Source organism: Lampetra fluviatilis, chromosome 9, assembly GCF_964198595.1.
Source record: "Lampetra fluviatilis chromosome 9, kcLamFluv1.1, whole genome shotgun sequence".
Classification (NCBI taxonomy): Eukaryota; Metazoa; Chordata; class Hyperoartia; order Petromyzontiformes; family Petromyzontidae; genus Lampetra; species Lampetra fluviatilis.
The window spans coordinates 7,156,848-7,184,372 of record NC_136283.1 but is presented as its reverse complement, the minus strand read 5'-3'; the positions used below and the strand labels follow the sequence as shown (position 1 = coordinate 7,184,372).

Below are 27,525 nucleotides of genomic sequence, written 5' to 3'. Positions count from 1 at the left end.
ACATAAAAAAAACACACACTTGTATGTATGTTGAACTTCTGTCGCACCGTAATCGGATGTGCATTGTCACGCCAACAATTTAAGAAGCCCACAATTATCATTGCAAAGACGGTGCGTGCGATCCATGGCTCAGTTCAGTGTATACTTCACACACGATGTAATTCACCGCAGTTCACCCGGGCACTGGGTGACCAGGTAAGTAGGGGTCACTGTTTCAGGCGTTGCCCAAAAACGAATTTAAGTTGAGAGGTTTTATAACGCAGTGGGGGGAAATCACTGAGCTCACCCCACTCTCCCCCGTCCACTGCGTATGGTTACTCAGCATAAAGTATGAACTCTAAGGGGAAGTACATACCATACATTCAGCTGCGTTACACAGAGTTATGCGTTCAGAGAAGTATTTCAACATAGCTGAGCACTCGTAAAAATAAAAATGATCCACAATGAAACAGCAAAAGAAAAGCCGACACAAATATATTTCCCAACACATGACTTGTAAAATGAGCACAGTATAAGGTTGGTCCAAAACTGTGTCGTATATATAGCGTACTAAAATAATTTTCAATGGAAATATTGTGAAATTTTTTATATTTATTTTTGCTTTCACGTTAATATTTTATTAACATGTTTAGTATTTAATGAACATGTTAGTATTTTGTAATTACCTTACATGTTTTGTCGATTCCTCAAATAACTCAACATTTCGTCATGTATCTGAATTGCATTTCAATGAACATTACACTTTTTTTGTCACCCACGATTTTGCAATTTGTTAAGACTTCTTTTATGTTTCGCCCAAATGTTAAGTTCTAGTAAGCTCACATTTTAGCATCGTTTTAAAAATCGGATAAAAACATTCGTCCGCAAACATGTATTTAAAACAACCCATTACCGAACATATAGTTACGTAAAAAACACACACACACTTGTATATATGCTGAACTTCTGTCGCACCGTACGTAGCCAACCGTGCTAATCGGATGTGCATTTCTACGCCAACAATTTCAGAAGCCCACAATGATCATTGGCAAAAGACGGCGCGTGCGACCCATGGCTCGGTTCAGCGTAAACTTCACACGCGATTGAATTCACCGCGGGATCACCAGGGCACTGGGTGACCAGGTAGGCACACAGGGGTCACCCTGCCTCTCTTGTTACAAAATCGCCGAAGTTGACGCCCAACGCAACGTGAAGGCGGCCGTCCCTCGAACAATCATCGCCTCCCTGCGATTGGTCCAACGCTCATCGTGGCCGATGGCTTACGGGGGGGGGGGGGGTTCAGAGGAGGATGAGAAGGCGGTGGGGGGGGGGAATGGGGAGTGGGGAACGGAGTCTCGCGCGAGACGGGGTGGCAATGTATGGGGAGGGGGGGTGTGCGGGGGGTGGTGGGTGCGGGGGATGCGAAGGATGCGGAGGATGGGGGGGAGGGAGTGCGGGGGGGAGGGTGTGGGGGATGGGGGGGAGGGAGTGCGGGGGATGGGGGGGGAGGGGTGCGAGAGATGGGGGGAGGGAGTGCGGGGGATGGGGGAGGGGTGCGGGGGATGGGGGGGAGGGGTGCGGGGGATGGGGGGGGGGTCGCGTGCGAGGGGGTCGCGTGCGAGGGGGATGGAGTGCGGGGGTGAGGGAGTGTGGGGGGATGGGGGGGAGGGGTGCGGGGGATGAGGGGGGGGGGTGTCGCGTGCGAGGCGGCGCCGTGGCGCTCGGAATATAAAAAAAACCTCGAGACGGCGGCAGCGGCAGCAGCAGCTCCCCAACGACCCCAAGCACGTGGACGGGTCGGCGAGACGCGGCGGTGCTCTCTGCAGCTCGTGTCGGCTTAGCTCGCTCAACAAAGCGGGAGGAGGCGGCGGCCGCGTTAATTACAAGGAGCAAGACTACGTTTGGCAGCAGCAGCAGCAGCAACGTGAGTAATACAGCTGCTGACATTCGTTTGCATCGCGGTTGATATTGTGACGTTGCCGTGTCGAGATGCTTTGTTTTTAAATTACCAACAGAATTTGAAAATATGAATGGGGATTGTTATGCGGGATGGGGGTGGAGTTGCAATGCGTGGCTCACGGCAAAGTTAACAACAAGAACAAAATGTAAAAATAACAAATCGTGACGTTGTTTGATGTCCTCACGGCGCTGAGCGTCGTTACAAGGCCCGCATCGCGATGTTCAGATGTGGTGTACACACAGACAGAGATACTACACACACAGAGACGCACTACACACAGATACTACACACACACTACACACACACAGACACACAGAGACACACAGAGACACACTACACACACTACACGCACACTACAAACACAGACACACTACACACACACTACACACACACAGTCACACACAGACACCACACACACACAGACACACTACACACACAGAGACACACTACACACACAGATACACACTACACACACAGAGACTACACACATACTACACACACAGAGACACATACTAGACACACAGAGATACACTACACACACACACTACACACAGAGACTACACACAGACACTACACACACACAGACTACACACACACCACACACACACTACACAGACACCACGCAGACACACATACACTACACACACACAGAGACACACTACACACCACACTACACACAGAGACACACCACACACACACTACACACACACTACACACACACACTACACACACACAGACACACCACACACACAACACACCACACACACTACACACACCACCACACACACACAACACACACACACACACTACACACACACAGACACACCACACACACTACACACACACACCACAACACACACAACACACAGACACACGTCACACAACACACACAACACACACGCCACTGGTACAGTACCCTGGAAGTGATGAAGTACCGCATAGTTGAGGCTCCGCATGACGGTGATGTCTCGCGTCGCCGCCGCTCACGGCCACCGCCGGTCCTCCCCTAGGTCGACTCGGCCTACAAACGAGTAGCTGGTGCAGCGGTGTGTGGTAAACATCGCCACTGTGGGGTGGTGGGGAGGGGGGGAAAGACAAAGGCGGCCGGGGGTGGTGCATGCCACTCGCGAGCGGCACTTGCCCCAGACAGTCTGTTCAGGCTGCGCATGGGAAATCTCTGTTTTTGTTACAATTACCCCGGTTATTGTATGTGACTGTGCGCATGCGATTAGTTGATGTTGCATTCATCGATACATGACAGTCAACGGAGGGGGGTATTTGCTTGACCATACTTCACCGTGCCGGTTTGGTTGAGAGTGACCTCAAAAGACCGATTCGGATGTCACTGCTCACTGAAGTTAACCGTGGCTCTTGAGTGACAGCGACTGCACCGCCACTCAGTTTTTCAGTTTTCAGTTTCATTGATTTGGTAAAGCCCTGTGAGCCATTCGGCTCTTGAATCGGGTGCAACCGCAACAAACAAAAAACATGAACAAGAAAACATCTTAAAGTGACTATGTGACTATGTGCAAACAGAAAATCCAAGAAAAGACGGCAAAATATTGCAGAAAAAGCAACGCTATGTGCAAAAATCCCAGTGGGATTATGCAAGTCACTCCACCTCGATGTGTGTGATGTGTGAATTCGAGCACACGACATGGCTAATGAGTAGCTTGCTCATTTGGCATGGACTGACATTATTATTATTAGACGCTTTTATTTAACTCACTCTGTCTGTTGTTGTATCCTCAAATCTTGTAACTCAATTTTAACCCACTTCCCAATGGGGTAGCGACTGCAAATGTGGTATACTGATGTCATACTGATGACAATAATAAAAAAAAATATTTGTAAACCATCATTTTTATGTTATGTTTCGGCTTTGCTCTAATTGTCCACGCTCAACTCACGTTGGCTGTAAATCACCACGGTTCCTTACGTTATGGCAAGCCTCGGGACCAAATCCTGGAGTCGTGGAGTTCTGCCATTACTAGTAGGGTACGTTTCATTAAAGCGTGTTTTTAAACAAGTATTTTTAAATTTTACTTATTTGGCTCAGGTTTACCCCCCCCCCCTCTCTACACAGGAGCCAACCGAGACCCACTTGAGTCCCTGGGCAGCAATGCCCTCTGTCACTCGATTCCCCTCCGCACACTCCTCAAAATCTCCCTTCTAATCTCATTCAGCTCTGCACACTCTCCAACCCTCCCCTCCTTCTCATCTCTCTCGACTCCTCTCAACACCCTGTCCTCACTACCTCCCGTCTTTTCTCGCAGTGCTCCCCTTAAGGCACCTCTCCTACCTCTCCCCTTCATTCCACTCTACCCCCATCCATACAGAATCAAAATCTTCATTTAGACTGGAGGATTTCCGATGAGCTATGAAGCTCTTATTCATGACACCCCCCCCCCTCATCCTACTTCTGCCCTCTCATCTCACTCTACTCCCCTCTGGAAACTCGTTGCTTCTGCAAATCGATGCATTATCTCAGCCCTCGAGGCAACCTTTTGGTCCGTGTGAGATCGCGCATTCCGCAATTCCCACCGTAGTTTTAAACTCCGTTCCTCCAAGGGACTGGTTTCCCTCGCCCGTCCAAATCCCGGTTTTGTAAATGAAATGTTGAATGTACATCGTCCTGAGATGCAGTCTCATTACGACGTTCTAAAATAATTATCTAAATTGTAATGCACACGCATGGGCACGCACAGACGCATATGTTCACGTGGTTACGTATGAGTACATGGGTATATGCACACGTGGACTCATGGGTGTACATGGATACAAACTCACCTACACGCATATGCGTGTTGTCCTTCCCCTGCACCTCCGATTAGCACGGTGTGAAAGAAGTTCTACATACATAACACGCATTCATAAATGCATGCATACTGATACACATCCAGGCACTGTATACACAAGAGCACATCTGCTTGCACATGGGAACGAAGTGTAGAATGCATACAATTATTTTGTAATCCGATGGAAGTTGCATTGATGCCCTAGTCTTTGCCATTGTAGCCAAAACTGGTCAGTCAGCCGTCTCCACTTCCCCCTTCACGTGTCACATATTGCCCAGAGGTTGACATTCTTTAACAATCACCGAATTAGCATCTTAATGGAGAAGATTGGCTCATTAAGGCTTGTGAAGATAAGCACATCTCAGATTCTACAAAGGTGTTTTTCTATAAACAAAATAAAAAAATTTAACTTGTGGACTGTTTGAACGTTTATCCTGCTTCATGGGTTTTTTTTAAAGAAACAATCCTGGATAATCCCTGGAGATGGATGGGACATTCGGTTTGCAAGAGTGCACGAGGAGGGACCTTGCCTGGATGAAAACACAGGTGTTGGCCAGGCATTTTGCGGTTTTAGTTATGTTTTTTTACTCTTTACTTTCTCCTGTAGGTGCTGGGCATCTGTGGGCTAGTCATGATTTAATTTGGGTTTAATTGTTAACTCTCACTCATTGTTCTTAAATCGCTGCACTGGATTCCTTTTTAAAACCAGGGATGGATGTAAAAATTATTCTACCTATCTATGAGGCCTTTTGTGGTCTGCTGTCTTTATATTTCCAGGAACTCTTTGGTTTGTTATGCTCCTAGTCGCACCTTGAGATCCGTGAAAGTCTGAACTCTGAGTAGTTCCTGGAAGTCTTCTGAAAACCAGGATGGGCAAGGGCATTATTTATTTAGTATGCTGCCTTGCTCTGGAACTCTGTTACAAGTTGTATCAGGATTCTGGCACAATGGAATCTTTAAATATAATATTTTCTATTTTTTAGTAAGATTAATTTGAGTTTATTGATGGGCCAATAGTGTATAGAGGTTTTTTTTTGTAAAGTGCTCTGGTACATTCTAGATTTGAAGCTTTCGTGACTGCAAGGATTCATATTCTTAGGTTTTTTCGGTAAAGTCACGTAGGTAAAAAATTAAAATTAATATAAGTTAAATGAAAATAAAATCAAAATCACGACGTTTCGGAGGCAACACAAGCTTCCGTCTTCAGGTGGGACCGTCACAGCACGATAGCTGTATCAAGTGTGCTCTGGTACACTCTGCAAGAAGAGTGATATATCAAAGAGAATTGTATGGAATTGCTGTGAGCAATTTAAAATGCACCTACAGTTCTATAGGATGGCACAGCTGCTGATGAAATAATAGCCAATGACGATTGGGAGGTGGAATTGATACTTAATGAAAGTTGAACATCGCTGAAAACAAATACATTTGAATAATTTATGTCAAGTGCCTCTTACTTCTTAATTTGCCCCAGCATTCTAAGTTTCCCTGCTCTCAAAAACTGCAGTGCTAAACTACAGACGAATTGAACAACGCCAGTTCTCACACACCACACACATGACATGATGCATGTATCACGAGCTTAAGGAGTAAATATTAAGTAACTGATACATTGTTATACCACTAGTTTTGGTGACAGAGTATCAACATGTTTCCTGCCAAACTGTCGAGCGATACCAGTCTTGGCTGCCTTCAACAAATCACTGACAGCTGATATGTCATGTGAGTGTAGTTGTTTCGAAAGTCATCATCACCAGCCATGATAGATCAACTGCTGGATGAAGGTTTCCCCAAACCGCCATAATCTCGCGGTTTTACAAAGTTATAATTCACCTAGCACTGCCACGCGAGCTGATTTCGTTGCTGCATCTTCTCGGTGGACATCGTGTAGAGTACATTCCTTCCCTAGGCTGCTACTCCATCCTTAGTCTCAACCGCCAGCCATCATTTCTCATCGGGACATGCATTTCCCAAGCCTTCTTCCTCTTATTAAAAGTAAAAAAATTTGAATCTGCCTACATTCTCAAATGGGGGTGTTCCTCTTTCTGCCAGAGTAATTCTAAGCGTGCATCTCCCATGTGTTTTTTTTTACACATTCTAGAGCATTTGTTAAATTTTCTTTGTCAATTTCCATGTTTGGCTCAATATGTTGCAGCTGGTAATCTTAAAAAACTTTCCTTTAGAGGGTTTGTTGGGCTTTTTATTATCAGGTCCAGCATTTCAAAAGCAGTCCAACTTGCTCATATCTGCTGCTAATGTTGTAATTTTTTTTATCCAATTTCCCTTTAATAACTGTGTTGGCTATACATATTCTGCTGTGACCTTCAAATAAAGTCCCTCTGACAGATAAATACAGTTACTGTTTTCTTCATATATTTAATTCCTTTGTTTATTTTGTCCAATTTTCTAATAGCATTTTATTACGTCTATATTTAGCTTTAGCGAGTAACAGTTTTGTTACTTTATTCACTATGCACTTGTTCTGCCAGTGCAATCCTGGTAACATTAGAAATGATTGGATTGCTCTTAAAAAATGTAATCTGGTATTGCATATACATATATATATACCGTATATAGTATATTTAATATTGTATTATTTGTTCGGCAATGCTAGGCATTGCTCACGATTGCCAGCCACCGATGTGTTTTAGGAGCCATTGTGTTAATAGGTGGTTTACGTCACGAGGGATAATTGTGTGGATGGTCACGAGGGCATTCTGTGTTCACGTCGGATGCAATATTTCACGTGATGCATATTGCAGATTACATATCATCTCATGTTTTTCTCAAAGGCCATAGCTGAGCTGGAATTGTAGTCGGGTCTGTAATTGCAGTGTAATGTTTTAAGGAGCTTTGGCTCTGAAACTAAATCGGCTGACACACCTGCCAAGTGGAAACTTACCTGATTTTTTTTCAGACCTAATCTTCATTGCTGGAGAGCTTAAATCTACTCATGTTTCCCCATTGCCAAATACTTAAGCTTTATTATGAATTAAATGTTACAAATGCACGTAAACGCTCTCACACAATGCATGACAGGGATGGAGTAATGGTGCAGTGCCTTGCATATTGTGCTTATTAACCTGGCCATGGCTAACATGAATTGGAAAGTGAAATCTTAACCTGACCATCCCCCATTTATCATCACACACTGACCAGTACGGTGAAGTGTGATGAAACAACAACAACCATTACCGACATCACTTGGGAGGCTTTTGTTCCACAGTTGATTGACAAAGGGCTACAAATTAAGTCCAGGTAGTCCCCGACTTACGATGGAGATGCGTTACGACGACCATCGTAAGTCGAAGATGGCCTAGCCTACCCAGGAGTCTTAAAGAATGGTGATAATTTAGCAAAACAGAGCAATTTACAGTACCGTACTGTATAAACTATATACTGTATGTTTATTAATTACAATACTGTATTGCACAGTAAAATGTAAAGTAAAAGAAAACAAGGTAAATTCCTAGCCTACCTATAGGAACTGCAATTTAATAGAACGTTTTTTCAGGAAACAATCCTATCTGCTATAATAACTTTTAACATGCATTGAACGTATCGTATCATGGTAACCTTTAAATGAAATCGCTAAAGCTACGTATCGTACATGCATTGACCGTATCGTAACGTATCATATTGTACTGTACTCGCCAAGATTCTGTCCGTCGTCTGCATACCTGAACGATGTTAGGTTGTTGATGGCAATTTTGTCGTATTGCTATCGCCATCGTAAGATCGAAATATCGTTAGTCGGATCGTCGTAACTCGGGGACTACCTGTATAATGCATTCCCCAAGAGGGCACACATTGTACATTTATGCACTTTTGGAATTATGCCATCTCGCTTCCCATTGTGTACAATTTATAGGTGAACTGCTGTCTGTAACCCTGAACGTAAAACACTTTTTTCATAACTGCTGCATTACATGTTCAAGCATTGGTGTCTCTGTTTAACGTTTGCCTCTCATGGGGAAAATTGCATTTATCCAACTTAACCAATATCAATAATTATGCTATTGCAGGGCTTGAAATTGCTCAAAAAGCACTGCTCCATGTGAAATCCACACACCCACATTAAACATTGTATGGGATTATTTACACATTGTATGGTCTGTGGAACACCGGAGGCCTATGATGGGCTAATTAGAAAAACCCATCAATGAGTGGGAATTCGAAATTGTTTGCATTCCCTTGATTGAGATTGGTATCATTAATAAACCAAATCATTAACAATTTATTTTAGCAAAGTTCTTCGATGTGTTTTCCTCTTGTACCGCTTGTTGTCTTGCATGATATCTTAACATTCGCTCAACGTGCTAGGAGCTTCTTCAGTCCATGATTTTAATTAATTGGAGCAATACGTCAGAAATACCGCCCAACATGTGGTACAACCCAAAAATATCAGAGCACTATAAAGCATTAACTTGAACATCTGTGCAGTAATACATTTCAAAACACATCATACCAAGCAGTTGTAACCATTCCAAACAATTATTCTCTCATTAACCATGAATCATGCTGGAGGAGAATGGCAAGCCTGGGAAGGGACACGCTCAGAGTGCTGTGGTGGAACCGATGTTTGTCACGCAGAGGATCGACAAGGGGAGGCCGGTAATGGCAATCGTGAACATGGAGTCTGACCTGGACAACGTCATCAAGCGCTCGATCTCAACGCGCACTTCCCAGCGCTTCCTGCAAGGCTCCATCTTGACCTTTCACAACATCAACTACTCGGTGAAGCAAAAGAGCGGCCTGCCCTGCCGCCGCAAGGTCACCGTCAAGGAGATCCTCAAGAACGTAAAGTGAGCAGATTTACTGTGTTTTATCGTTGTACGTGATGATAATCGTTTTACATTGGTGTACCAATGTTCGTCAGTTAAATTTACAATTATGTAATCTCCGTTTTAGTGAACACTAAATCTCTTTGCATGTAAGTAAATATATTCCAGTCATTTTCAATCCACCAATGGATGAAGGCCCCACTGCACTGTGTCAGTCATGGTTTTGTGGGTTGGTGAATTTGAGGGTTTGGGGAGTATGGGTGAAGAGCCTATTCTGTTATCCGTATCCAGGAATCGAACTTGGGTTATCGGGTCCACAACGCAGCTTGGAGAGCAACTTCCATATCCAGCAATACCTTGGATTGCGAGCATAATTCGTTCCGGCAACGTGTGTGTAATCCAAAGCACTTTTATATCAGTTGTGATCACGTGAAGCTCGGCAGACAAAGCGTATATGTACTACTCGTATTGCAAGACCTTGCTCGTTTATCAAATTCATATTTATTTAAAAAATGTGCTCGTCTTGCAAAACACTCGCAGACTAAGTTACTCGCAATCCAAGGTTTTACTGTAGCTCATTTTGTGGCAACAATATGACGAAATTTCACCTCGTAATTCTTTAACAGAACTGATTGTAATGGGAGATGACTGCGATGTTGAAGGTGATGATAATGATGAAAAACATTTACAGTTCCCACAAACATTGATGGATTCACTATATAAAAGTTTTAAGTTTTTAAAAAGCTTGAATGTACAATTGCAAACTTGTCTAACTATGGCCATTCACATTGGTAAACTAGATTCGTTGGCATATTCAAACCTAGGAAAAAAGCCAAAACCTGCACGTGACAGTCTCAAGATGTTTATCATGTAATGTGGTTTACAGCCTTATTTTCGGTGTGACTATGTGTGCCCTCTAAGCAAATAGAATGTGTATACAACTTGCCAACAATCAAGCCACGTTGCCAATTTGAATTAATATTCTTTGAGTCTTTCGTTAAAGTCACGTAGATAGGTTGAAAGAAAATAACAAAAAATAACAAAACTACGACGTTTTGATCACAACACAAGCAATCACAACACAAGCGAATATGAATCCCTGCAGTCACAAAAGTTTTAAGTCAAGATTTAGTTTGAATGCAGTTATTTGCCTGCAAGGCATTAAATGACTTGGCCCCAGATTACTTAATTCAATTTTCTATTGCTTCTCTTCACAGCAATTAAGAGCTTGTGACTGCAAAATTGTAGGACTGTTGTGCCACCTCCAAAATTGCAAATAGGCATTTTCCATGGTCACTCCAATTTCACCACAGCAACTAAGTTGGTAGAATCTAGTTCAACATAAAGTTGAGATGGTAACATTCCCAGGATGTGTTCCACATGTGTCTATAGATCCTCACTCCTGCCATCTTGCCAGGATTCCCTGATAAATAAGATGTCAATCTCAAGTTTATCCTGATTTAAAATCTATATTCATAAATAATCATTGTCATAATGAATAAGACACTTGCAATGATGATTAATGATTCATAATTTACTTTTAATCATCTGGCAAATGTTCTGTTGCGATATCTCCTTCACCACCCGACTGTGTCCAAACAAATGATATGTCACAATGTGTACAAGTGTTTAGCATGCCAATATATTATTATTTCAGCTCCTCGGTAAGTTTAATTTGGATGTGAGATTATTATTCAACTTGCTGTAGAGCTGACAATGATAATTGGCACCGTTCAATGCTTATACACATGACATGTCAGGTGGTGGAGGGGTCTTAGAACAGATATGTTCGGCCAGATGATTACATGGCCTAACCCAAAAATCTAAAATCAAACTTGATATTGGCTTAAAAAAACCTATGTATTTTACCATAATGACCATTTATGAAGATGATGTTTTACTTGTGATAGTTGTAGATAACAGCACTTAATATTTGATTTAAAAATCCTCTTGTTTATTCCTACTCTATTATGGATATTACGTTTTATTTTAATAAATACATCTCAAGCTAGGCAACACCATAAGTGTAAGCCTTACTCGTGGGATAACTTGTGTAGAATTAAGTAAAAATTGTTATTTAACTGCCAATACAATGCTGCTTTTGTTATGATGCATTTTTTTACTTCTGGCAGTCATGTATTTAACATATGAGATTTTTTTGTTACTCAGCCGAATCTGGAATGGACCTGAAATTAAATTAAAACGCATAATCACAATTGTGAAAAGGTCCAATGTTTGCTTATTTTTTTAAGTCACTGTTTCAATTTTTTAAAATATATTTTAGAAAAAAACAATGAGAATATACTCTCCCAACATTGATGATCATGCATTTTGGCCTTTTACTCAAAGATTTTTGCCATATCCATGTTGTACATAATGTGTCAACATTATATTTTGTCTCTGAATGGAATAATAGTGTACTTTCCCAAACACATGTCTATCAATGAGGCTATAGTAAATACAAACGGGCCATTTGAAGAGAGCATGTGCAGTAGTAACAGGGCATGTTTGCTTTTTTCCAGTGGGATCATGAAGCCTGGTATGAATGCCATTCTTGGGCCAACAGGTGGTGGAAAGTCCTCGTAAGTTTGGTCCCTTTGCACATTTAATCACTTCACATTGTGTGTTTCACCCATAACATGCTCATGTCAATCGTTGTTGGGTCTTTCCAGCTCTGATAGGGTTGGCCAGATCGGTTTTTTCTCAGTTTCAGATTCACCACCCCTTATTTGAAGTGAAAAAAAACATTATCAATGTAAATAAACAAAGGGATGTTGATGCACACACAGCCAGAGGCCACGGCTGGACAGGCACGCCTAAGGAAAAGAAGGAATGGCCAAGGAGTGGAATGTCACATGCTGACAACAACAGGGTCATTCCATGCCAACTTTCCCAGATATCAGGGACCTTCCCGCATCACCATCTCCATTTTTATCCTAATCTTTGGTCATATAAAACGAGGTCATATGCAGTTTTTCAGTTCAAAAGGTCGATTATTTAAGTCTGAATGACAATTCATAATTTGTGAATGTGACTGGATGCATTTTCACACTGGAGTATTAAAAAAAACTCACAAGGCTATGCTCCTGCCATTTTTTTGCAGCTATTTGTCGATATGTATGCTTAAGACAAGCCTTTCTGAGAAAAATGTTTATCAAAGTGTGTCCCTTGAAAATTTATCAAATAACATTTGTACTTTCACAAGTAAAGAAAAGGCTGATTTTAAATATGTTTTTCCTTTGAGGTTATATCAATATCCCTTTTGGCAGCGCTAACACTTTCGAGTTGTACGAGGTTTCACTTCCTTCGCACCGTACGTAGCCACCCGTGCTAATCGGAGGTGCAGAGGGAGGATAACAAACTAAAGAAAAACATTTGTTGTAAAGAAATTCGTTTTCTATCTTGAATAAAAAGTGCATAGCTCCAGTAACTTCCTAATATCGGAAGGAAGAGCATTCCAGACAGCTGCAGAAGCACATCTGATGCACTTGTCTGTGATGTTGACCTCTTGTGAGGACAACGGTGGGAAGTCCTTTTAGCACTGAGAATCTTGCGGTCCCCTGATTTTATGGGGTGGATTGCTGCCGTTTCCAGGCTTCTGGATGTCTTGGCTGCCAGGAAGGACCCCAATGGACTGGAGGGCATTGTTCTTGTGGATGGGGCTCCACAGCCGCCTAACTTCAAATGCGTCTCTGGATATGTCGTGCAGGTCGGTGTGTTTTTACGAACCCAGTGTTAACAAAGACAAACCCATTGGTTTATTTATTTTTAACGAAACCACCAAGTTCAATGGAAGCCCCCAACTGCTGAAGCGGCCACACGTTTCCTCTCCACACCCATCCTTAGTCATACATTTTCCACAACTTTTAGTTTGCATCTGTGTTGTTTAATGTCTCGAAGGTTTAATGTCACGATGTAGAGTGGGCCGTCTGCTAACATTCGTACAGATGAACTTGCTTGTACCCAAAATGTAGTTCAACGTATATTAAATCGGCTATTTGTAAAGTATAAAAAATATACGTGTTAATTGAAAGCTGGAAGTATATACTTTATGTATTGCACTGGTGAAACCAAATCTTTTGAACACGATAACAACGTATAAAAATGTTACAAGATATAAATGCCTTATGTTTAAAACCTCCATACATTTAATTATTATGTACATTTAAAAAAAAAATCGTAAAAATTCCCTGGGCCTACAAATCACCATGTACACATATAATAGATTATGGTTGCCGTATGAATTTGTCAACATCAACCAGGATCATTCCCCTCCTCATTGAAGACCTCCCCAATCTGTGACTATCCCCCATGGCCCCGCTCTGCAACAGTCTATCCACCACCTCCACACATTAATGTTATCTCTCAATTTCCGCGGTAGCACGCTCCCTCCTATCCCTGCCTCGCCATCATTCCTCTGGGCCACCAGCCGTCTTCATTTCTCACAATGTGATACGTGAAGTATGGCCATGTTTTAAGAACCGGAAGTCATTGAAGCTTCATATTGTAGCCATGGCTCTCGGAACTGGAGTTTTGTAATGGCCCCTCCAACCTGAATCGTCATTTCGGTGCAGTTAAGTGCTGACAAATCCGTTGGATCCTCCTTTAGGATGACGTGGTGATGGGTACACTGACCGTTCGGGAGAACTTTCAGTTCTCCGCTGCTCTGCGACTGCCGCAGTCAATCAGCCAGCAAGAGAAGAAGGAGCGAGTGAACCAGATCATCCAAGAGTTGGGCCTCACCAAGTGTGCCGACTCCAAGGTAAACGCGGCGTGTGAATGCAGCAGTAATGTCTTGCTCTTGTTGATCAATAGGGCCATCCCGAGTTGGCTCTCTTGCTTTTTGAGTGGAAGACTCAGTGGATTTCGTGTTATGTTGCTGTGACTATTAAACGGTGCATTTGGTGGTGTTTGTGGGTGAGACTGCCAGCACAAAAGCGATTTACCTTGTCAGTCACTTACTGAAAGGACATTCGTGTTTAGAGTGATTTCCATTGTATAGACAGTGTGTAATATAAATGATTATATATTAATATAAAAAGCTACAATTTAAAAGGACATGAGAATCATAAATTTTTCCCTGCTTCCGGCACGGATTTCAGTTATGTTTGAAAAATGTGTAATAAGGAAAAATGTACAATATAGCCGTGTTCGGATATGGTACTAAACAAGAAATTAAGGGATGATGACGTTTGCGAACGTTTTTATGGTTGATGTGTGCAGAGGAAGACGTATTTGGATATGTCCTGCTCATCCAAAATAGATTATATCCATTGTTTTGCTGCCTTGCCCAAGCTTGCATTTGGTGTTGACAAATCGACAGGAATGTATATACTTATGCAATTTGTACTTGTATACTTTTTTATTTATAGTAACTTACTTACATTTCTCTATTTTGCACTCCTATCATTTTTTGTATTGTTCGTTGTTGTAACTTGCTGACCCGCCCCTACTGGATATCATAGCTCATCGGATTCCTCCAGTCGAAATCATGATTCTGATAAAGATTATGATTACCCCATCGCACACGACGTGCCAATCGACCATTGTGTGATACAAAACAAGAATTAGGAGTCGCTGCTTTCATCCTGCGTATGCTGCTGGATTGCGCAGGTGGGGACTGAGCTGATCCGCGGCGTGTCCGGTGGAGAGAGGAAGCGCACGAACATTGGCATGGAGCTCATCAACGACCCGTCTGTGCTGTTCCTGGATGAACCGACCACTGGGCTTGACGCCAGCACGGCCAACGCCGTTCTCCTGCTGCTCAAGCGGTGCGTGCAGCAGCCCTAACGGCGTTTCATTATCGGCCAATCCACATTTCATGTGGGTCTTATTCGTCTTTTGGAGTTAATCAGAAAGGCTTGATCAGAATATGGCATTGGCTCACATCCTGAATTAATGATTTCAAAAAACTCGTCTCATTTCATCTGATTTTTTCGTATGAATACCTGCCACGGTCTCGATTATCAACAATGGGACAAATCGCCAAAATCATGAGGATTGACTGATTCATTAAGATGTGAGCTGCCTCTCTATGTATTCTTGTTGAGGATTTCTGCTTTAAGATCTGGTTGGAATTATATTTTTTGGTGTGCATGCGTGTTGGGTTATTTGAATGAATGCAGAATGTCACGGAAGGGTCGAACCATCATCTTCTCCATCCATCAGCCACGCTACTCCATCTTCAAGCTTTTTGACAGTCTGACACTGCTGGCCAGTGGCAGCCTCGTGTACCATGGCCCTGCCAAGACCGCTCTCAGCTACTTCCAGACTCTTGGTGAGTGAGCCGTACTGCCATGCAAAATCAAGGTCGGTTTCTTTTCATGGAAAAATACATCAAGTTGCCTGGTATTAAATAAAGGAATTGTTAAGTTACACTGCATCTAACACCTAAGATTTCGCAGCCACTCGTAATTCAGCCACTTGTGCTGTTTTCTTGGTTGAGCATTTCTTAACTCAAGTTTAAAGACCGCGCTTGGATTAAACTAATAACAATTTTACAAATCAAACTACTAATCAATCGGAAGTTTTTAGACCGTGTCAGATTACGCATTTTATTGTAAGCCGTAAAAATATGTTTTACTTGGAACATAAACATTTCTGAACATTAGAAATGACAATCATGTAGCAAGCAAGGCAAGTGCAATATAGCATTGTATATGTGTGTGCGTGTATATATAACTGTCAATGTCTTTAGTCAAAGTTTACGTCTTTTAGATGCTATTCATGTCCAATGTTTGCCCAGCCGATGTGTCGTGTGTTTGTGTTGGGCGTTGTAATGTGCACGCTCATGCTCGCAGGCTACGAGTGCGAGCCGTACAACAATCCCGCTGACTTCTTCTTGGACATCATAAACGGAGACTCGACCGCCGTGGCAGCCATGAGAAATGAAAAGTGCGACGATAGCGGCGAGGAAGAAATCGATCTCTCTCCAAATGGTGCGAATGCATTTTACGTGCACTTTTGCATTTCTCCTAACAACGTGGGGGTACCTTTTTCTACATGGGATGCCAGAAAGGACAAACCAGTTATTGTGCTGTATCCTGCACAAATAATATAATCCCTCAACAACCAGCATTCGTGAACACTGAATATATAACTTATCACAGTCAGAGGATCGCAGACGTTTATGTGTGTTTTTGTACTGAAGGTTATTAATGTCAATATAATGCTTTTCTTTTAGTCACCTGTTAGTTTGGGCAGGTATAGTTACACTTACAAAGGATGGTACCATTAACGCAATCATAGTAGTTTGTATTAAATAATACTTAAAGTAAATGAATTGATATATGATAAATCGGGAATTACATAAACGTGATATATAATGTCACTTTCCCATGGTACCTTCAATAACATTCCATACAACACACCCAGGATGGGTAGTTACTGATCCCATAGTGAATTTAATTGAATTTGTTTGCTGTCATCTCCCATTGCAAACGCTGTTTTGGTTTTGGCCAACTTGAGCCACATGTCCCTTGTTGAAAGAACCCTGAACGTTGTGAAGACCTCACAGTATCATGGGTTTTCTGTAAACATTTTAAAAGTGTGTTTTAATGATGTACTGACTTTTTTAATCCACATTACTTTTTCATGGATCAACATTATGCTGTATGAATGTCTTTCTACTCAAATGTGAACCCACCTCAGGGGCTGCTTTGAATTACTCAGAAGCATGTATTTTGTACTTTAAATGGGTGTGAACTGCATATATATCTTTCTTACAAAGCACTGTTTTCGGTGCTTTAAAAGTACAAACACCTATTGTGGCTATACACAAAGATTACTGGAGATTGTTCCCAAGCAACTGACCTTTAATGCGTCATACATTTTACATTGTTCAATCGCAGCAAATTCTGTTTCACAGGACTTGTTGATATGTGAAGTATTGGTTTATCTGATTCTGTGAATTCACTGAAGTGTGTCACTTTTTGGTGCACACAAGTCAAATTAATTTAAATTCACATGCAATGCGTATAGTACAGTTGTAGCCCTGAAATTGCTTGCTGCTGCTAATGGAAGGGTCTCCACTAGAGGGAGCCCGAGGAAGCCACTTTATTGTGAATTTTGGTCTATTCTTCCACGCTGCCCAGACATCTCAAAAGAGGTAGGAGTACCCACACTTAACCCCACCACACATGCCCTGCCGACGGGATAAATCTGGTGTACCCATTTCTGCTGCTGGGTGGTCAGTTGTGGAGGAATTTAAGAATCTTGTACCATTGTTTCAAAAGCCACTCTGGGGAGATCGAACCGGTGTCTCTCGCTCTGTGTGTCTTTGTGTTGCCTATCTCTGCTTGCATGTCTGTCTGTGTATCTCCGTGTCTGTGTTTTGTCTCTCTCTCAAATTTAGCAATCTTTGGAAGAACGTAATCAACCAGGTAGGGTGTTGACTTGTGTCAGCCGACTCTCTGTGTTGTATTTCATTATATTTCTAAGTTTACTAGGTTTGTTTTCTCATTCATTCTTACCTGATGACGATTGCTTGTGTTGCATTCGAAACATCGTATTCTATTATTTAAGTAATTTTTTTTCTACGTTACTTTACCGAAAGAACCAAAGAGAGTCATTCCTGCAGTCACGAAAGCTTTAAATCAAGTTTTATATCTCTCCAATGTGCATGTCTTTTGTGCACCCCTCTGTGCCACAGACGAGGAAGAGGTCAAGCAGGGGGAGCACAGGACTATTGCAGAGCAGCTGCAGGAGTCGTACCACAACTCTAACGTTTTCAAGACCAACGATGAGGAGTTGCGCAAGATCCTCGCGTCCGTGGGCTCCAAGGCTTCGACCAGCATTAAAACACAGAGAGTCACCTACGCCACCTCCTTTTTCCACCAGCTCTACTGGGTCACCAAGCGCTCTGTGACCAACCTTTCGAGGAACCCACAAGTCTCCATTGCACAGGTTCGACTTTTTGTGTGGCCACGTGGAACATAAAATTGGCACGGTGTTATGTGAGGATTTTATTCGTGTCCCTTTTCATGGCTTTCCGACTAAAGTTGAAAGTCTTTATGCATTAGCTCTGTCCACTGTAACAGGGATGCAGGGTGCTATAACTCCAATACAAAATAAACTTTAGCATGAATGTATGTTTACAATCGGGGACTTGCATTATTAAAAACTGGACAAGTTGATCAAGTCATTGCCCAAAATTGAGAGACGCAACCAACAACAAAAAATTCCTTTTTGAAAATATGCACACGCATTTTTTGGTAACATCCACCGTTGGTTTCTGTTCTGTTAATTACATAATTCAGAATAAAAGCATTTATGGGAATTCATTACATAAATCATGCATTTGCATGATTTTCTCCAACTTGTTGTAAAAATGTAATCCTCCTCCTTAACAGCTTTTATTGTCAGGTGCATTTTTTTAAACAAAGGGTTAGATTTTACTTGTCACACCTCGTTTGCTGTGTCATTGTATAATTTAGTGATGTTTCTTTTTCCTCTTTATTTGCATGGAATCACAGCTGGTGGTCACTTTGGTTTTGGGCCTGATTGTTGGAGCCATATTCTTTGGTGCTAAACTAGATCCAAGTGGCATCCAGAACAGGTATTGAGCACACCACTTTATGTGTATTGAGTGTATTTCAGTAATGAGCAAAGAGTGTTTTATTACAATAATAATTAACTACTTAGAGCGCGCACAGTTTTTTCTTGCTCTCGAAGGGAGATAATTACTCAGAGGCACGAGGAACCACAGGCAAGCCTAAAAGGCAGCCAGGCAGTGAGCTGGTGCCAACAATTGGCCAAACTCCACAGTACATCATATCTATGAAGGTGTTTTCAGCAAATGAATGAGTTTTATACATGGGCGTGGAAATCGCAGCAACAAGGGGAAACTCATGTGCGCGAGAGGCGACACTGTCCCTTGATGGACCAAATGGAGATTAGTGGAACACTTGCTCTACCGCCGCTTCCTGGCGAGCCAGGGTATGACACCTTGATGCCTACGGGAAGGGAGTTTCGTAACATTTGTGCAGTCCACCAACCCTCGCCTTCACAGTGCTGGATTACAGGCATGTATCACCACCACCCAGTTTCACTTGGAATGTGCAAAGAGCCTATGCATGAAAATGTGTCATCATTGTATGTTCAAATTGTCCTCTCTCAGGGTTGGATCTCTCTTTTTTATCACCACGAACCAGTGCTTCTCCAGCGTATCGGCAATTGAGCTCTTCATTCGGGAGAAAAAGATATTCACGTAAGTTCAGCACAATGATCATCCTGCTAAACAAAAATAAATAGTTGTCCTCAGGATCTAACTGGTAAACGGCTGAATATGTTTGCCAGGCACAGTTATTGAAACTGGACTGTGGTCCAAATGATGAGATAAAGTGGTGAATGAGAGCAGGGTGGAGTGCTTTTGGAAAACTGTACGTCTTCAATCTGGGGATATTTCACGCTATGATGTCAAAAAGATAGACCGACAAAATGGAACAAGATCTAAAAAGCATGCAAAGTAAGAAAGGCGCATGCATGGTAGTGTACTCGGAGATTGAAACACACATGGATCGGGAAAGAAATCCAAATTGAAGACGGCCTATTGACTGTTAAGGAAAGCAAGCGAGCTTGGGCAGGATGCATCACTAGGAAGGTCGGCGGTCGATGGTCGATAATGATGATGGAATGACGCCAAAAAAATAACGTGGTCGAGAGGACAACCTGCATGGATATGGAATGATGAGATCAGCTTGTGTGCAAATTGTGAGATGACAATGACATGGAGAGGCCTTCATCCAGCAGTGGATAGACCATGGCTGTTGATGAATTGACAGCTTTAAGCGATCAACATGCTTTTAGTTGTCCCCAATATGCATTGAAATCATATTCTGAATATAATAGGACATTGCTTCTCATTCACCAATTGTTCATCACTGTAGATATGTAGCTACCTTACCTTTCCCCCCAATGTATTGTTGTTTGCATGTAAGTATGTTACAGCACTAATTCAGATTTTCACGGACTATTCTCATCACTAATATACATAGTCTTAATTGGCACAAACATTGCTTAATTGGCACAAATATGTGAAAAGAGTAAAGCAACAACACTACATTGCTGGAAGTGTTGATTAGCACATGTTTCTTCATGTCCATTGCCATGTGTCCACAGACATGAGTACATCAGTGGCTACTACCGAGTGTCTGCCTACTTTCTGGCCAAAGTCATGTCTGACCTCATACCTATGCGGACATTGCCTGCAGCCGTCTTTTCCATCGTGACCTACTGGATGATCGGCAAGTCAAACAATTTCTGACATGTTATTTTATTGCACCGCACAGATACTCACCACTTATAAATTGCTCAAGGTGAAATACGATTGTGTTAAATGCATTTTGAAACTATAGCAGTGGTTCTTAATTTACCGTTTGTAGTGCACCCCCCCCTCCTCCCACGAGTGCTATCAACCCCTAGCAATCAGTTACCCCTGTAGTCTATTGTCTATTCTGCTTTTTTTTATTACTTATGCATGAGAGGCATGGCATACGTAATAAATGTTGATACTCGTGATGAGAATGGTCATTCGGAGGTCTCGTACTATTTTGTTCCCGGGGACAGGTTTTCAGGCAACTGCTGGGCAATTCTTCATCTTCATGCTTACGGTGGTGCTCGTGGCTTACACCGCCACCTCCATGGCCCTGGCCATCAGTGCTGGGCAGAGCGTAGTGGCCGTAGCAAACCTCCTCATCACCATCTGCTTTGTCTTCATGATTGTAAGCAAGCTCGTGAGCGAGCGATCCACATTTTATGTTCTTGTTTCTAAGTAACGTTTTACGAGTGTGCATGTAGATTTGTTTGCCTCCCCCGTCCTTGGGCATTCATTAACTTTCCTACTGCTGTTGCTACTTCTATCAATCATATAAGTTACAGTGTCTTCATGCTCTTTCTACCATTGTGCCACCTTTATATGAAAAACTATAGCTCATACACAATTCTAGGCTTTAGAAAACCCATCATTGGGACAAGTAAACCTGTTGCTTCATGGTGAACTGAGATGTGTTGCTTTTTTCGGTTAGATTTTCTCAGGTCTGCTGGTGAACTTGCCAAGCGTCATGGGCTGGCTCAACTGGCTAAAGTACTTCAGCATCCCTAGATATGGACTCACAGTAAGTGTGTGCGGCCCTCAATTTTGTCTCAAGCCGGACGTAATTTCAATACATTACAATTTTTTAAGTCCATGGTTTTAAATACTTTCAAGCCCGTAGAGCAAGAACTGCCATATATAAAGTCATTTTATGCTGTCCTGCAATGTAAACATTTTCGTGTTTTATAGAACCATGTTTATATTCTTTGGGTCATTTTTGGTAAATTCACGTAGATAGGTTCAAAGAAAATAACAAAAAAGAACCTATCTACGTGACTTTACCGAAAGACCCAAAGAATATGAATTCCTGCAGTCACGAAAGCTTTAAGTCAAGATTTAACCATGTTTATAATGAATACAATTATCCATGTGGTAAAACTGAGGCTATTTAACGAGTCACTTACTGCATGGGGCCCTAGTTATAACATGACTAATCATGCCAGTGACTGTAATTATGCTATGGTCTTAAACTCTGATGACATTCCAGAGAGTAGATCTTTGGCTGCAACCGGTATCTATTACGAACCGATTTATCCCAATATGCACTACTCTGTAGCTTTCCTTTACAAGGACCAGAAAATAACTGGAATTTTAACTGTAAGGTGCAAAAGTGAAAAGCAGTGTACTTAATTGAAAGACCACTTTGGAGAGATTAAATGTAAAGGCAGTCTCAAGAAAACAACTGTGATACACTGCAGTTTAGAAAGGTTTTGTTCTGTATGTAGGTCTGACGAGAGTAAGGGGAAGGGGCAAAACTACTGGGGTTCTATGTTCTTTGAGCCCCCCAAAAACGAAGAGAATTTGTGTTTGTAATTTACATGATAATGTTGAGAGGAAATATCACTTCACTGTAAGTGATAGACCAGTATCTCTTGAAATGTATTTCAAAATGTATTCATTGTGGCCTGCAGGGACTGCAAGTGAACGAGTTTCGGGGCCTGATGTTTTGTGGTAGCAACTACACCTCCGCGTCCTTCACTTGTAACTCCACGTCTGCAAACACTGGAGCCATGTAAGGCCTTGCTGCTGCTCCTGCTGAGGCTGAAAACGGAATCTGCTGTTTTCCATTAATTTGTCTACAATCTTACGTGTACATGCTGTCGTAATTAGACCCTCATTTTACATGTTGTTATACTATGTTGTCTACTTCTACATCATATTTTTAGACAATTGAAAAAAGTTACCTATTTTTAACGTTTTGAAATAAATAATTTCGATAGAGATGTTGATCGTCTACAGCAGGGGTGGGGAACCTTTTTTCTGCCAAGGGCCATTTGGATATTTATAACATGATTCGTGGGCCATACAAAATTAAATTTATGTTGCTATGAAAAAAGCACCAAAATTTATTGAATTTCGAGTCGTGCGGTTGCCTTGGCAGAGCAGACCAAATTATTTTGCGGGCCTAATACAGCCCGCGGGCCGGACATTCCCCACCCCTGGTCTACAGGGTGGAGCGGTGGCGCATTGGTTAGCGCATTGAAAATGTTCTCGCAGTAAGTCTGTCTGTCTTTAGCAGGGGGAGTCATGATAACTCGTAAACATGGTGCAGTCTAAACAATCTTTTAGTATAAAGTTGTAATGCTATTTGAGGCTTACCCTACAGAAAACGGGGCAAATTTATCAAAGGGCTATCCAAAACTTGGAGATAAAAACCAGCGATTAATGGGTATCCCTTCTCTGTCAATTTGATGACATCACACGTCATGTGCATGCCTCCATTTTGATAACGTAATTTCATTTGGTGGCATTGATATCGCAAATTAAAAAGATCCGAGGTTAAACGCATATTGGAAAGCATTAGAGAATCCATGCATATGTATGATTTTTCTTCCATGATAATAGTATTTATTAGATATTCCATAACAATTCAAAGGGTTCTGCCTGTTTGCTGGCTGTCTGCATGAGGGGTTTAATTCATTTCTGTTTCTCTATTACAGCTGTACCGGTGAGGATTACCTTTGCCGGCAGGGAATTGGCACAAATGACTGGGCCCTGTGGGAGAACCTTGTGGCGCTGGGCTGCATGACCATCATCTTTCTCGCCATCACCTACCTGAAGCTGCGCTTCATGAAGAAACTGACATAAGCTCTCCTTGGTAGAAAAAACAGCAACTCTGACATACCTTTTTATGTCCAGCCGTCATGGGTCTTGGTATTTTGAATCGGCTGTTGTTATTCCTCGGCTACAGATATATACCCTATGTCTTACAAAAAATAGCCATTGTGTTTTCAAAGCAGTGTTAAAATGTATTTTTGTTGTTGTAATCTAGTTCCATATTATATTGTGATATTGTATATGGCTCATTTATAAGAAACATCTATGTCATTAAGACAATCCGATGAGGTGGCGAACCTTTGGTCTCTGTTTGGTCTCGATTATATTAACACCGCAGCATTTATCTTGATTTCATCACAACTCGGACGCAACAAACTTGGACTTTTTAGTTCCCCTATTGACGAAACAGAGTAGCCTACCAGCTTATCCATCTTTTGTTATTTGTATTTATTTAAAATAATTTGTGTGGCAACCTTTTTATGTCTTGAATCTCTGGCTCCTTGACACCAAAGTATGAACTTGCCATGTTGTCTTGAACCACTGGTAGAGCCAGTGGGTGGTGGGGTGGCACATGCCCCCCCAATGATCCGATCGAAATCTTTAATTTCGATCGGATCATTGGGGTTTATTAGTAATAAATCGGAATTTTGCGACCCCCACTGCCACTGTGTAGCATATTATTACGTGCCAGGGACTCTATGAGATGATAGGACAATAGTCTGAGTCCATAATTGGCAATAAGTAACGGCAAAGCAGTTATAAGTGACTCAGAATTGTGCACAGTTGCGTATACAGTACACGACTTCCCTGAAGGCATTCACCTTCAGCGAGCGCCATGCCGATCACACAACGCGGTTCGAATTCGACCCTCGATCGATGGCTGCGCCATCACCGCACACGCGTCAAATAAAAAGCAAGGGACATGTCCTTACTAACAACTCCTATCATTTTTCATTGCTGGAGGGGTCGCCCCCCCCTACTCGATTGAGATGGAAGTTGCCAAATACAGTACTGATGAATGTGTTTATCTGTACCCTATTTTTTTCAGGTGATTTGAACAAATCGATAAAAACCAGTAGTGCCACAATGGAGAACAAACTTAATGTGAAATGCGCTTTTATTATTTATATCAACCTTTTTATATGTGAAATTGGGTTGAGCATTGTCGCAGCGGCATGCGCCGTGCTCAGTATCTGGCGAGAGGCATTCGATTTCTGGCCACAGCAGATGTCCGTAGGGAATTACGGTATATCTCACACGGTCCTGGGTGCCCTGCCACCAACCTGAACTGACCAGCGTGGTTAAGTGTGGTCACAATTCTCATGACCAACGAGACCTTGGGAGGCATTATTCCAGTAGTGCCTTGACAAAAGGTCTGAATTTATTTTACAGAATTTATACTCGTATGTAAAATACCAAGATTCATGTTTGTTATTGTCCTTTGTAAAGGAATTGTGACATTGTAAGAAAATGTCCACTCGTTCAAGAAGTGTATCATGCCCCTTTTATGTAGAATTTAGAACATAAATGCACGGTAATTGTGTAAATAGAATATAACTTGCAAATACAGAATATTTTTTGGTTTCATCGAATGTTAATAATCTTTTGCAGGTTCATGGTTTAGCGTCACTGCAAATATTTTGTCATATCCTTAGATGTAAGTGTTAACATAACACTAATATCATGTGGACTTGGAATTAAAGCATACTGCATTGTTGAAATTAGAACTGCTGACACTGCTATAGAAATGTCAGATTACAGCTATTTTACAACAATTTTGTTAAGTTTGTAATTGGAATTGCCTTACACCCACACAGCCCATTTGACAAAGCAGTATGCATCACAGGAGGTTAAATAATAATGACCGCCTGATTTTAGATTTTTCTATCAACCTGTGTTTGTGCCTTTTTCAATAATTGGTTGTAAAATAGGTTGAAAAAAATTACTTTGGAAATTATGAAGAAAAGTATTGTGTTGTAGCCCATTATTTTTTTCATTTGGTAATTATGTAAAACATATAAAAGTAATTGCAACCCAACATGAAACATGTTCAATACTGCTGAAATATAATTGTGTGGGTGTATTTCTATTAAGGGATGGTGAGCACACTGGACTTGCAATCCAGAAGTCACCAGTTCGACCTCCTGGCATGGCAGTTTGAAACAATTGGCAAGTTTCTTAAGTCATTCTGCCTATGTCCACCCAGTGGTATAAAATGGGAACGCCATAGCTAATGGATCGGCTTTTCGTTTGTGGTAGGGAAAAGTGCAGGCAAGATATATGGCCAGTGTGGATGAGTAGGCCAAATATCCTCTAGTGGAGGTCCTGCTGCCAATCGTGTCGTGAGCAATCATTTGAAGGGATGCACCTTTACCTTGCAATTTATTAGTAAACGTAGCGTGGTTGGGCATTAAAAACTAACTGGTGGGGTCAATGTGTATTTCACATGAACGTTTAATTGCACACTTCAGGGTCTAATGGATATTGTGGAATGTACAAGCCATTGCCTCTACATTATAAAAATAAAATGTGTGTTGCTATTGTAGCTAATCCAAATGAGGCTCGAAATGGAGACTTTGTAGGATTTCGAGCCATGTGGGCCAAGAGCAGTGATAATTTCACTGCATGAGAAGTGCCCTCACTGGCAAGACTGCATGCGGTATTGCAAGGCAGTCATGAGCAAGACACTGAAGGTAACGGTCTTTAGCAATAGGAGCCAGTGCTCCATGCGTTATTGAGCTTTATATTTCTCCCGTTGCACACCGATCTCGTACAGTAGCAATTGTCTGCTGTTGATGCACTGGGTGGTGTTTGCCGTTAACTTTGTTCGTGCACATTTTCAGTTTTCCGCATGCTGTGATCGCAGCTGTTTGGTTGTTTTATGTGTAACCTTGTGGTCTGAGCCAAGTGTACTTTTTTTTCCTTACGAGCCCTGAATGTATATTGTTTAGGTCCTTGCTGGTGTTTCCTGTGAGTTATTATGCCAGCGTTCTCAAGGGATCACATTTAATTTAAGCGCTATATCACTAAAATACATGGCAGGGTTAGACTGAAATGTTATTTTGAAAGATTTTTCTTAATTCACGGGTTAATGAAAATTGTTTTGATACATTTGTATACTTAGTTTCGAAGTTACAGTCTCCCTAACTTGAAGGGATATCACAGCCCTTGTGATACCAATAATGGAGTGGTGGTAATTTGATATCACAAGTTGAGGTTGCTCTTTTGAAAATTAGCACTGGGTTGTGATTTAAGCCATACTGCGCATCAAAATGCCTGATAAGTATTCATTCAATAAACATTTAACCAATTGTAGTTTCCTTATGCTTGATGTTTAATAAGATGTTATATTTTAAAGCATCTCCATTTGAAGCCACATCTCAATATGGGGAAGAAAAATTCTAAATGCGTCGTGGGAAATGTGACTTTGAGCAAATTACTCCATGCACTTTCCCTTGACAGTAAATCGGGCAAACCACACTGTTGATGTAATGAGCATCTTGTGGGGTGGCCTGAAGTGGAGAGGTGCCAGTTGCTGCTACTGCTGGGCTATTACAATACCAAGCTGGGACTTGAATCGAGGTGAGAAATCAAATACTTCTGAATGGGATCGTTGGAACCGTGGGATAGCCACTTTTTTATGGGGAAATTTAAAAGATGGCCAATTTTTATAAATTTCAATTAGAATCACATTAATTTCAATTGAGCTGCAGACAACCATTAAAATGGTTGATTCTAAGAACAATTCCTCGAATGTCAAAGAATATCAATGTCTGTGTTAAAATAGCAAGTGGCTTGATGCTTTAATCAGTGCACTTAATAAACTGATTAATAGCAATGTGATGCCATGATACA

General features: G+C 41.7%; 1 protein-coding gene across 1 annotated transcript; it reads left to right on the top strand.

Annotated features, from left to right (window-relative positions):
* Positions 1 to 1,693: 1,693 nt before the first annotated feature.
* Positions 1,694 to 27,081, top strand: ABCG2 (ATP binding cassette subfamily G member 2 (JR blood group)). Its single transcript, XM_078859721.1, has 16 exons — positions 1,694 to 1,903; positions 9,331 to 9,542; positions 12,044 to 12,103; positions 13,116 to 13,230; positions 14,131 to 14,283; positions 15,135 to 15,292; positions 15,647 to 15,798; positions 16,322 to 16,459; positions 18,172 to 18,425; positions 18,995 to 19,077; positions 19,639 to 19,728; positions 20,640 to 20,764; positions 21,087 to 21,241; positions 21,545 to 21,634; positions 22,524 to 22,624; positions 23,553 to 27,081. Exons 2-16 carry the CDS (start codon positions 9,355 to 9,357, stop codon positions 23,698 to 23,700), a joined length of 2,010 nt encoding a protein of 669 aa, XP_078715847.1. The 5' UTR covers positions 1,694 to 1,903; positions 9,331 to 9,354; the 3' UTR covers positions 23,701 to 27,081.
* The last annotated feature ends 444 nt before the right edge of the window (positions 27,082 to 27,525 follow it).

What these genes read in the sequence shown, in the direction of transcription:
- ABCG2 (XM_078859721.1), top strand. Translation starts at nt 9,355, where the DNA reads ATGGCAATCGTGAACATGGAGTCTGACCTGGACAACGTCATCAAGCGC. An exon ending in CACAAGTCTCCATTGCACAG is followed by an intron (nt 18,426 to 18,994) that starts GTTCGACTTTTT and finishes ATGGAATCACAG; the next exon opens with CTGGTGGTCACTTTGGTTTT. An exon ending in CCAAGTGGCATCCAGAACAG is followed by an intron (nt 19,078 to 19,638) that starts GTATTGAGCACA and finishes GTCCTCTCTCAG; the next exon opens with GGTTGGATCTCTCTTTTTTA.